Below are 12,680 nucleotides of genomic sequence, written 5' to 3'. Positions count from 1 at the left end.
TCAATTCACTTTTATTTAATAAGACAATATTCAATGTTAAAGTTCCATCTTTATTTTCTTTGCAGCTCAATTTGGAGATTTGCTGAATATAGTATTTTCCATTTCTTTTCCCCACCAGAGCTTTCCGTGGTAAACACCTCTCTTTTATAGTTCGATTTCCAAACCAGGGCAGACAAGTAGATGACTTGGAGGTGTGGTCTCATACAAATGATACCATTGGTTCAGTTCGAAGATGTATACTCAATCGCATTAAAGCCAATGTAGCTCATACAAAAATTGAACTCTTTGTGGGTGGCGAGCTTATTGATCCTGGAGATGACAGAAAGTTGATTGGACAATTAAACCTAAAAGATAAATCAGTAAGTATATTTACCTCCTGAAAAAATTTTAAGTAGAACCTCGGGTATTTCATTGTTGAATATTTGTTATGTAAATCTTAATGTCAGATGCTAGGATTATAACACTAATTCAGACATGCATTGGAAGAGAATATATCAAAACAAGTAGTTATAACAATAATTTTTAATGTAGTTTTGAAAATATTAGTATCTGGTTTTGTTTAATTATTTTATGTATATGACTGTTTTGTATGCACATTTATCTGCACCATGTGTGTGCCTGGTGCCCTTGAAAATTAGAAGAGGGCATTGGATCTCCCGGAACTAGAATTACACCAGAACTAGAATTACAGACTATTGTGAACTGCTATGTGGGTGCTAGTAATGGAATCCAGGTCCCCTACAAGAGCAGCCAGTGCTCTTTTTGGATTTGGTTTTTTTGGTTTTTTCGAGACAAGGTTTCTCTGTGTAGCCCTGGCTGTCCTGGAACTCACTCTGTAGTCCAGGCTGGCCTTGAACTCAGAAATCTGCCTGCCTCTGCCTCCCAGGTGCTGGGATTACAGGAGTGCACCACCACGCCCGGCACAGCCAGTACTCTCACTGAGCCACCTCTCCAGCCCCAGCATCTAGTTTTTTTTAAATTCAGTTGTTGACATATCACTGGCTTCCAAGTTTTCTGTTTTCTGTTGCTTTTTTTCCCCTTGTTTTTGATTCTAATATGTATCATTTTCAGCTAATTACAGCCAAACTTACCCAGATAAGCTCCAATATGCCTTCAAGTCCTGATAGCTCCTCCGATTCCTCAACTGGATCTCCTGGAAACCATGGTAATCATTACAGTGACGGCCCCAATCCAGAAGTGGAAAGCTGTTTGCCTGGAGTGGTGAGTATATTTAGTTGTGCAAGGCATTATACTTGTTTAGATTAGACAATACATAAATGAGGATTTTGTTCTTGTTGAAGAACTCTTTGTTTTTGTTTTTGTTTTGTTTCTAAGACAGGGTTTCTCTGTGTAGCCCTGGCTGTCCTGGAACTCACTCTGTAGACCAGGCTGGCCTTGAACTCAAAAATCCGCCTGCCTCTGCCTCCCAAGTGCTGGGATTAAAGGCATGTGCCACCACTGCCTGGCTTGAAGAACTCTTTGTTTAATAAGGTAAAATATCTATACAATTATCCTTCAGCTTGAATGAAGCACTCTGAAACGTAATTGTGACTCAGTTGAAAGTTAAACCAAAACTTTCCTGTAGTTAATAACTATTTGGTTATATTTGCATATAATCTATTGGAATTTAATTATAACATTTTGGTATACAAATTTAGAGAGCTACCATTGTCTTACATATGACAATGAATCCTGCAAAATGAATCCTTTAAAAACTTCGTATGTAGGGAAATAAATATCTGTAATCTTTCTCATTGTATCCAAAAAAAAAAAAAAAAAACCACTAAGATCCGCTATTGACCTCTACTTTCACCTCATAAGAACTTTAATGACTAGTAATAGCAGCCATTCCTTCAGTGTAAGAACAAACTGATTAGAAATTTAGTAGTGGCATCGTGGCAGTTTTACTATGTTCACAGTCCTCTTAAGTTATATGCAGCTGATAAATAGTGTAATAAAACAGTCAAAGGGTATCACATGTGGCTCGGATAATGATTTAGGTCTGGTCTATAAAGAATTTGTATAGGTAAGATGAGCAAGAATAACAGAAGCAACAGGAGCGAAGTATGGAGATAAGATTTTAGGAAGACCTTTTTTGAAGCCCAGGAGTAATTTTTCAGCTAATTATTTGTGTATTATATTCTAGATAATGTCACTTCATCCCAGATACATCTCTTTCCTTTGGCAAGTTGCAGACTTAGGGAGCAGCCTAAATATGCCACCTCTTAGAGATGGAGCAAGAGTGCTTATGAAACTTATGCCGCCAGGTAAGATATTTTCAATGCTGACATAGTGCATGTTCACAATAAAAGGTATATTACAAATTCCTCTTCTAAATGAACCATATATCAGTGGTTGGTAAACTAACCTGTAAGCCAAAATCCTCTAACAACTTATTTTTATACAGCCCAACACCTAAAGAAAGTGTCTAAATTTTTCAAGGGCTAAAATAAAATCTATTTAAAATCTAAATAAACAATATCTATTTGAAGTATTGTAAGATGGCTCAATGAATAAAGGTGTGTTCCTGCAAATATGATGAACTGTAGAAGAGAACTGACTCCCTACAGCTGTCCCTTGACCTCCATTCACTCTCACATATACACACCTACAAATAAATGAAATAAAATTGTTTTAAGTTTTGATACCAGATTCTATGAAATTTTAGTAGTTGTAATCTTTTCAGTTTTGCAGCAGTCTTACAGGTACATCCATTCATTTATTTATTATATGCAATTTTTTTATCAATAGCTGAAGGTTCAGTAGTAGAGATCACGTGCCCCAAAATTCTAAATAATATATTATGGCCATTTACAGATTGCCTGGGGCCAGTAAGATGGCTCAGTAGGTAAAGGTGCTCACCACCAACCTTGAAGACCTGAATTTGATCCCTGGGACCCACATGGTGGAAAGAGAATGAATTCCTTCAAGTTATACTCTAACCTCCACTTGGGTGCCCATGGCACAAGCACATAAACAGTTGTGCACACAAATACAAATAAAATTTTACTCAAACTTCTACATGTGAGCTTTGTTGTGTATGTACTCAATTGATTAACTTAACACTTTAAAATCAAGCTGTAGTGTCCAAATTTGAAACAGTGAACATTTGATTCCAGTATGTATTGCTTTACCAAGGAGAATGAATTGTTTTTCCTAAGAGCTACTCCTTCCAGGAGTTTAAAGATTATTTTTAAATATGCCAAAGTCTATTTTAAGCTCTTCATAGCCTCTCTGTCTCTGTCTCTTGTTTCTTTCTGTCTCTTTCTGTCTCCTGTATTCTCTCTTCCTCACTCTCTGAGACAGGGTCTTACTATGTAGGCTTCGCTGGCCTAGAATGCACAGAGATCCACTTGCCCCTACCTCTTTAGTGATTGGATTAAAGGCTTGCACCACTGTGCTTTTCTGGATTTACATTTTTAAATAATGTTTTGCTATAATTATATAATTAGTTGGATCTGGGTATCCTTCAAAGAAACTTGAAAAAAGAATAAGGCAGAAGCTTACAAACTATAAACCCATATGATTTGGAAGCCTGCTTACTTTTCTGAATTGCTCAGAAAAGCATAAGTTGTCCTTTACTTTTTTAAACATGCTTTCCTTTACACTTGGGCTTTCCCCAAGTACTTTTGGCTTTCTTATTTTTTTTTCTAATGCTTCCTTCCTGCCATGTGGTTTCTTGTTTTCCACATGTCTTACTTCCTTGCCAGCTTTAAATGTAAGCATTACTTTCCCCTTCATTTCCCTCCTTCAGGCTGCTGCTGAAGTTTTACAGCTTACCTGCCCAGAGGTTTTTCTTTTAAGCTCTAATAAAATTGTCCTTCATCTTCCTAAAAATAAGTAAATAACCCAAGACCATAGTCCTCTATTGATGGCAAGTTTATAGATAGATTATAAAAGGCGTATATGATCAGGGACCTGAAGTAATTTAGTTATACATATCTATAAGAGCTGGAATGGCCACAAAGCAATCCTTTGGTTAAGATTCCAGATATATAAATTGTAAGCCATTAAGTGTTTAGCATTCATTGCTTGCTTTGTTTTTTTTTTTTTTTGTTTGTTTGTTTGTTTCTGTGCCTCAGGAATCCGTTTTCTCTTTGTACCTTATAGCGTAGGTTCTGGGAATTGAACTTAGGTTACCTATTGGTTTGGTAATAAGGATAGTTACCTACTGAACCATTTCACTTAAACTCATTTCTTTGCTTATACTTCTTTTTGGTTCCATCCTTCATTCAAAGTTTTGCTTTTTGTTTTGTTTTCTGAGACAGTGTGTCACTAATAAATCCTGAATATCCAGGTTCAAATTCACAGAGCTCTGCCTGCCTTTACCTCTGTCTCTGCTTCTGCACTGAGATTAAATGGTTGCACCATAGTGCCAGACTTTGGCTTCGGCAGCTGCTGCTGCTGCTTCTGCTGCTTCTTCTCTCTTCTTTCTTCTTCCTCCTCCTCCTCCTCCTCTTCCTCCCTTCCTCCTCCTCTTCCTCCTCTTCTTCCTCTCTCTCTCTCTCTCTCTCTCTCTCTCTCTCTCTCTCTCTCTCTCTCTCAATGTTTGATTTTTTTTTAATAAGATTCAGTTTCTTGAGTACTGTGATATTTTTCGGTGAAATAGATAATCTGAACATCATAAAGTAGGAAATAAACTTGGAGATAAAAACTGTTGCCATTATTTATACTTCCTTTGGAAGTGGGTTTTTTGTTTTTTGTTTTCTTTAAATCAGTCTCCAATAGCTGGATAGAGAGATGTTAACTGGAGGCTCCTGGAGGAGAGACAGTTATATTTAGGTTGGATGATTAAAGGCTCTGGTTGGTGTTTTGGACCTTATTTGTTTACTTTTAAATCAACCTGAGTATGGTACTGTATTACAGAAGCTCAACTGAATATATAGTTTAACTGAATTGTTTGCTGTTTCGTGCTCTTGAAAATGCTAGAAATGATATAAATGTGAATTGTGTTTTATTTCAGACTATGCCTCTTTTTCTTACAGATAGTACAACAATAGAAAAATTAAGAGCTATTTGTTTGGACCATGCCAAACTTGGAGAAAGCAGCCTTAGTCCATCTCTTGACTCACTTTTCTTTGGTCCTTCAGCCTCACAAGTGCTATACCTAACAGAGGTTAGTTTTTTTGTTTTTGTTTTTCATTTTGGACATAGTCCATGTTGTTTCAATTTGATCTTTGATGTACTGCTATGAAGAATGTGGATAAGGTTATTTTAAGGTGGTTTTGCAGGTGAAATGGAAGTTATGTCTTAAATCCCTTTTAATACAATCCTTCTCTTCTCCATCTCCCCCTTTTATTTTCAGGTAGTCTATGCCTTGTTAATGCCTGCTGGTGCACCCCTGGCTGATGATTCCTCTGATTTTCAGTTTCACTTCTTGAAAAGTGGTGGTCTGCCCCTTGTCCTGAGTATGCTAACCAGAAATAACTTCCTACCAAATGCAGATATGGAAACTCGAAGGGGTGCCTACCTCAATGCTCTTAAAATAGCCAAACTGTTACTAACTGCCATTGGCTATGGCCATGTTCGTGCTGTGGCAGAAGCTTGTCAGCCAGGTGTGGAAGGCGTGAATCCTCTGACATCGGTAATACAGACTTTGTTTTGGTTTCTAAAATCTCTAATAGATACTAATTTTTAAGGTTAAATTTCTCAATGATTCTAAAGTCTAGAGTTCAACTTTGACTCAAATTTTCTTTCCAGTATATATCTTGTTAATAGAAAAGTTCACATATTACTCTATATTTGTATTAAAAGTACACACACACACACACACACACACACACACACTTGGCTTTGTCACTACTAGTTTAAGAGGGCATTTCCTTCAGTTCCTTTCTGACCACTTGAGTTTCACTTCACTCTCACTGACTGTAAAACAAATGCCATATGAATGAATTTCTAACTTGTGCCAAGCAGATAAGATACAGGTGGTGTTAAGATTTGTAATTGATTTAGCTTTTTACCAGTTTTCTGTCCCATCTTCATTGACTTAAACTTTAATTATGAAGTCCTTGTTAATCTGTCTTTGCCTGGATGGAATCTTTGATCTATTTTTCTGATCTCAAGATGTGCTAGAGTTTAATGACTAGTTAAAGGCCAAACTATACAATTAGTTACTGAATTATTGATAGAAGACAAAAGTCTTTAGGGGGGATGAGGCAAGAGGATTAGAACATATTCAAGGCCAGCCTGAGCTATGGAATGTGAGACCCCCTCTTTAAAAACAAAAAGTCTTAAGAAATAAATTTTATTTAGAAATCACTAAGGTCATATTGGGGGTGAATGGCATGTTGATGATTATGATATGTAATTGTTTTTATATATACTGTATATATTGTATATATAATGAGACAATACTGTAATATTCTTATTTTGAAAATAGCTTGCAAAATAATTCATAAATGAAGTGTTTTTAATTAGATTTGTTGGGGGCTTTTTCTGTTTCATTTTGGTGTAATTTTTGAGACATTTTCTGTTTAGTACTGGCTTCTCCTGGATCTTGATCTATAAACCAGGTTGGCCTTGAATTCAGAACTCAGAGAGACCTACCTGCCTTTGCCTCCCAAGTGCTGGGATTAAAGCTGTGTGCCACCATGTTCAGGTATTAGGTATAAATGAAGTTTTATGATACGCAAGATTTGCCTACTAGCAATCCTAAAGGTCAGTGGAGATGGAAAGTAAGAGGGTGTAATTAGGTAATTGACAATAGTTGAGGCAGAATAATGGAGACCTTGCTCTTTTTAATAATTATTTGTATCTTATGTAATTATTATTCTGCATGCACATTTGTCTGAGAGTGCCATATCCCCTGGAGCTCGAGTCGCAGACTCCTACTGCTGAGCTATCTCTCCAGCTCCCAATAATAATTGTATTATCTTAGTGTGACCACTTTCATATGTTAGAAATTTTCTGTAAGTCAGCTAGGCATGGTTGAGGCTTATAATCTCAGGATTTGGAAAGCTAATACAAAAGGACCACGAATTCAAGGCCAGCCTGGACTACATAGGACCAAAAACAAACAAAAAAGAAAAGGAGTGAACTTTTTCATAAAAGATAAAAATTACTAAGATGATATATTATTTACTGTGGCCCATTTCATTAGGATTTTTTGAAGTAATTTTAGTGGGTTAAGAGGAAAAACTGATTCTTAACCAGGTTTGGTAGTTTTTACCTGTATTTGAAGGCCAAAGCAGGAAAGAAGCAATGAGTTTAACACCCCCCCCCCCCCCGCCCCCAGCTTTAACCTGAGACTTTGTATCTCACTGAATGAGGAAGAGCTCTTGTTAGGATAAAAAGATTATTATTTTAATCCATGACATGACTGCTTAATGAAGTGTGCAGTATACACAAAAGGCAATAACATGCTTCTTCTTGTATCTTTTCTATAATACTTAGAGAATGTGGCCTTTTGCTAGCTGTAGATACTAAGGTATTATAATTGTGAAGTATTTGTTGGCAATTAAAAGTTAAACACAAACTTAGTAATATTAAGGATATCTTAAACATTTACAGTATAAAGATAAGTTACAACTCAAAGATAATCAGAAGTGTTCAGCTAACATTATCTGTTTCTCATTGATTAAAACACTTGGAATACTATTAATTAAAAGTACTGCTATCTTTTGTGTGTTTTATTTTTATAGTGGTATATTTTCTAATTTTCAAAGTAGAATATGATAACTGTAGAGAGATCAGGGTCTGCCTAAGGATACACATGTAAAAGATATGATTTACTGTATCTTGAGATGAGTTTGGTCTTGATGTGTTCATAGAAACATGGGCTAGATTAATCTAGAATAGGGGATTGTAGAAAAATCTGTGCCATTTGCATACCATGTTGGCAGAGCAGAGTAATTTGTGTGTGAATGTGGAAAGAAAACATCTTGGGAATGTTGATGAAAGTGGTACAATGGGTTGAATCAGTTTATATACAGACTACTCAAATAAAATGGTTAATTGTTTTTCAGGTCAACCAAGTAACTCATGATCAAGCAGTGGTGCTACAAAGTGCCCTTCAGAGCATTCCTAACCCATCATCTGAATGCATGCTTAGAAATGTGTCTGTTCGTCTTGCTCAGCAGATTTCTGATGAGGTTAGTATTGTAAGAGTTATATGTGGTGTGTGCGTGTGGTGTGTGTGTGTGTGTGTGTGTGTGTGTGTGTATTTGCAATGTTTTACGTGTCATAATTGTTACTATACAATTTTTTTGATTTTTGTTTTTTTGGAAACAGGGTTTCTCTGTATAGCCCTGGCTGTCCTGGAACTCCCTCTGTAGACCAGGCTGGCCTCAAACTCAGAAATCTGCCTGCCTCTGCCTCCCAGAGTGCTGGGATTACAGGCGTGTGCCATCACTGCCCGGCACTATACAATTTTTAAAAAGTTGTTATTCTGTGTGTTTTGCCTGCATTTAATATGTACATAGCTTGCATGCCTGATGTCCTTAGAGATCAATGAGAACACTTGGATCCTCTAGAACTGGAGCTACAGACTATTCTAGCTTCCATGTGGGTACTGGGAATTGAATCCACATGGAAGGACAGCCAATGCTCCTAATCCCAAAACAACCTTTTTTTTTTTATTTTATTCAGTCTAGATCATGTTTTTTTTTAATGCCAACTTAGTATTATTAGTACTTTATTTTCAACGTTTTATGTAATAAACAGCTACCTGTTGCCAAGGCAATAGCCACCATATTCCTAGAATCCATTGGGCTCACCTTTATCTGCAACTACGTCACCATCTGTGTATATATAAGCGAAGCTACCCCCACCCTTCCCCTCTTTTCTTTCTACCATCACCTTTGCCCTTTCCCCTCTCAATAAACCTAGCATGGAACTGTTTGGCCTGGTGTGGTGTTTCTGGAGCTGCTGCTGCTGCTGCTGCTGCTACCTGCCAACCCCAACACAGAGTGTACATATAATATTTCATATTCATACAAACACTACACAATAATTTTTCTGTACTTTTGGGACTTACAGTCAAATCCAAGGTTTCACACCTATAGCCCTAAGACAGAATATTTCTGTAACTGTTTGAGTTTTATTCAGTTGGATCATGTGCCTATAATGCACACAAGTGCAAACACTTGAGAGGCTGAAACAGAGGGATAAAAAATAGAAAGCGAGCCTGCAAGATCCAATCTCAAAAAACAAATAAAACAAGTTTTTGGTGACTTTTTGAATTGTTAATATTCTAAGGTTCCCATTGTATACTAGTCATGATGGCACATGCCTTTAGACCTAGGACTTGGGGGACAGAAGTGGGCAAGTGTGTGTGTGTGTGTGTGTGTGTGAGAGAGAGAGAGAGAGAGAGAGAGAGAGAGAGATGACAAAATAATACTTGGATTTTTTTCCCTGAATAAAGCTGCTATGGAAATTTTATACCAATATTTAAACTTCCTATTCTCTAACACCTGGGTGTGAAATGGTTGTTGTTTCTGTGGTAGTCAACACTAATAGTCTTCTTAACAGTTTTAATTAATCATTATTTCATAGGCTTCAAGATACATGCCTGATATTTGTGTAATTAGAGCTATACAAAAAATTATTTGGACATCAGGATGTGGGGGATTACAGTTGGTATTCAGTCCAAACGAAGAAGTCACAAAAGTTTATGAGAAGGTAAGAATTGTGAGAGGAATATACCCACTATATAAATGATAATTGTGTATATGGCTATGCTTCTATGTTTGTCTTTAAAAATCGCTTGCATAGTTACAATTGCAGTTATATCTGAATGAAGGTTTATTTTTAAAATAACTTAATCCTGCTCTGAGGCTATTTTAAAAATAAAAAGGATATTTTCCATTTCAGTGAAGTTAGATCATCTCAAAGAAGTTGCATTTTCTATTACCGTTGAGTCCTGTGTCCGTTAGGGTTCCCTTCAAGGTCAGAAGAGGGAATTGGATCTCCTGGCAGTAGAGTTATGGACAGTTGAAAGCCACCATGCAGATACTATGTATTGATCCTGTTTCCTTGTTAAAAACAAGTGGTCTTAACCACTGAGTCAACTCTCCAACTCAAATTTCTCCATTCTTAAGAAAAACTTGAGTAATAAGGACTTCTTGCTCAGTACAGTGTCCTCAATATATTGAACACTTTGTTCTTATTACTATTTTGGTGTTTGATAATAATGTCTCTTTGGTACATTCATTTAGCAAAATGAATGAAAAACCTATTTCAGTTACATTAAAGTCACAGCATATTTGGGGTTATGAAAAAATTTTAAAGCCTTACTAATCAGTTGTCCAAGGAGATTTTTTTAATTAAATAGCATAATAACATTGTGCCAGAGTGGTTCATAAAGAAGGAATGGTTAGTTGTTGGTTCAGAAGTGTACAACTTAGAAGGTCTCTATGAGCTTCTTAATTACAAAGTGCTCAATGATGTATATGATCAGTGTGTGTGTATGTATATGTATGTATGTGTATACATATTATATATTATGTATTATATAATATATATTATATGTTATATGTTATATGTTATATATTATATATTATATTATATATTAATATAAGTCCAACCCCTTTGGGTCATAGCAAAATATTGGCATCAGACTTAAGATTCTATTATAGTTGTTTCCAAACTATTTCAAAAGACCTCAAGAAATAGGTAAAAAAAGGGACCATGTAGTTTAATGGCAAGTGAATTTTAAGCACTAAGCTTTTGAAGTTACATAGAATTTTCTTTTAAGCACTTTCTAAATTAACTTACAAAGGATTAGATTTCTTTATTGCACTTTTCAAACAATATTCGTTTTTGTTGTTTCCTTCCCTTCCTCTTTCCTTTTCTGGTTCTCTCTGTTCCCTAGCAAGGTCTCTTCCCTTACACTTTCATATTACATATGGTTTTTCTTTTAAAGCTTCTTTAAATAATTTGTTCCCAATTATTTTACAGACCAATGCAGGCAATGAGCCAGACCTTGAAGATGAACAGGTTTGCTGTGAAGCATTGGAGGTGATGACACTGTGTTTTGCCTTGATTCCAACAGCCTTAGATGCTCTAAGTAAAGAAAAAGCTTGGCAGACATTTATTATTGACTTACTGTTACACTGTCACAGCAAGTAAGTTTCCTTTTTATTTTTAAGAAACTTGATCTTATTTTTGTAAAATAGAATCTAATTTATGTTGGCATAAGGAATTATAGAAACCAAATACTCTCCATGGTATATTAATGTTGAGAAAATTTTCACTTAATATTTGACCTAACCTATTTTTTTTAATTTTAGTCTGCAAAATTGGATAGGATATTGGCCTCCTTGTCTTATATTCCTAGGTGCCAACTGTTATTTTAATGTGACGTTTTATAAGAGGGTTACCATAGAAATTTATGCATAAAGAGCAGTTAATTAAAATTTGTCATTTTTCATTTTAAGAGCATTTGATCAGTATTAGTAATGTTTCAACCTGCTTTTATACAAGTAATTCAGATTTAAGATAATTCAAATCTGTAGAATTTGGTTTCCAACCTTTTATAACGGTCTGATCTTGATCTTAACATGTAAACATCTAATTAGGCCAGACATGGTGACACACATCTTTAATCTCAGAACTTTGGAAGCAGAGACAAGGTTACCTCTGGGTTAGCAGCTAGGCTGCTTTACATGTTCCAAGACAACTAGGGCTACATAGCAAGGCCATTTCTCAAAAAAAAAAAAAAAAAAAAAAAAACACACACACACAAAAAAAAAAAAAAACCCAAAACTAAGCTAAAAACCCAAGCACACCTTTACACATCTTTAGTCCCAATATACCTGTAGTCCTACCACCTAAAAACCACCATACACACCTTTAGTCCCAATACCTGTAGTCCTAGCACCAGGGAGGCAGGAAGCAGAGGTAGTCAAGTGAGTACTTTCTGTGAGTACTTTCTGTGACTCTTTTATAGAGCTAGTTCCAGGATAGCCAAGGTTTCACAAAGTAACCCTGTCTCACAAACAAAAACTACCACAAAATCTAATTGGTATTGCTGATGGCACAGGTACAACTTACCTAGTCCTAACAACACAATATGATACAGTGGAGTATCAAGTGAGAATGTTTAGTGATCAGAAAAGAACCTTGAGTGATTTCCTTGAAAACAGCCAGTCTGGCCTATCTGGGTGGTAATGCCTGTAATTCCAGCACTGGGGAAGGTGGGAGGCAGTGGCAGACAGTTCTCTTGAGTTCTAGGACAGCCAGGGCTACACAGAGGAACCAGGTGTGGGGGCGGTGGAAGAAAAGAAAAGAAACCCTTTTTTATGGGATCCAAACAAGCACAGAACAGGGAAAGCTTGCTACCTCTATAAGAAAATTGTACCATAGTTAGACACCTGTGTACATTGAAAAAAATAGTAGGAAGATGTCAGAATCACCTGAAAGATTTGTTAACACATTATTAGTCAGGCGTCCTAACATTTCTCTTCTGACCTAAGAATTGGCATTTCTATGAAGTTACCAGTTGATGATGATGTTGCTCATCTGGGATCATGGGCATGCTTTTGGAATCAATACTACAGATGCAGTAGTACCCTTTCTATGATAACATTTCCCACTGGCCCCTCTCCTAAGGCACAACTGGATAAAGATTCTGTGGAAGGGGGGCTGGTAGATGTTTTATAAATGTTTGATATAGGACATTTTATATATATCTATTACAGTTTTTCTAACCTGCTCAGAAAAAAGGTTAGAGGGCATAT

The 12,680-nt window shown here is 36.2% G+C and overlaps 1 protein-coding gene across 1 annotated transcript in view; it reads left to right on the top strand.

Moving 5' to 3' along the window:
• Usp9x (ubiquitin specific peptidase 9 X-linked) overlaps nt 1–12,680 on the top strand; it is a 110,227-nt gene that overhangs the window by 62,276 nt on the left and 35,271 nt on the right. Inside the window, exons 19-26 of the mRNA XM_052171588.1 lie at nt 119–359; nt 1,072–1,221; nt 2,147–2,267; nt 4,986–5,116; nt 5,306–5,584; nt 7,968–8,093; nt 9,496–9,621; nt 10,900–11,067. Coding sequence (XP_052027548.1) covers nt 119–359; nt 1,072–1,221; nt 2,147–2,267; nt 4,986–5,116; nt 5,306–5,584; nt 7,968–8,093; nt 9,496–9,621; nt 10,900–11,067 — 1,342 coding nt within the window. The remainder of the gene's footprint in view (nt 1–118; nt 360–1,071; nt 1,222–2,146; nt 2,268–4,985; nt 5,117–5,305; nt 5,585–7,967; nt 8,094–9,495; nt 9,622–10,899; nt 11,068–12,680) is intronic.

This window comes from Apodemus sylvaticus, chromosome X (genome assembly GCF_947179515.1).
Source record: "Apodemus sylvaticus chromosome X, mApoSyl1.1, whole genome shotgun sequence".
Classification (NCBI taxonomy): Eukaryota; Metazoa; Chordata; class Mammalia; order Rodentia; family Muridae; genus Apodemus; species Apodemus sylvaticus.
Note: the sequence above shows the minus strand (reverse complement) of the source record. Positions and strands in the feature narration are given on the sequence as shown.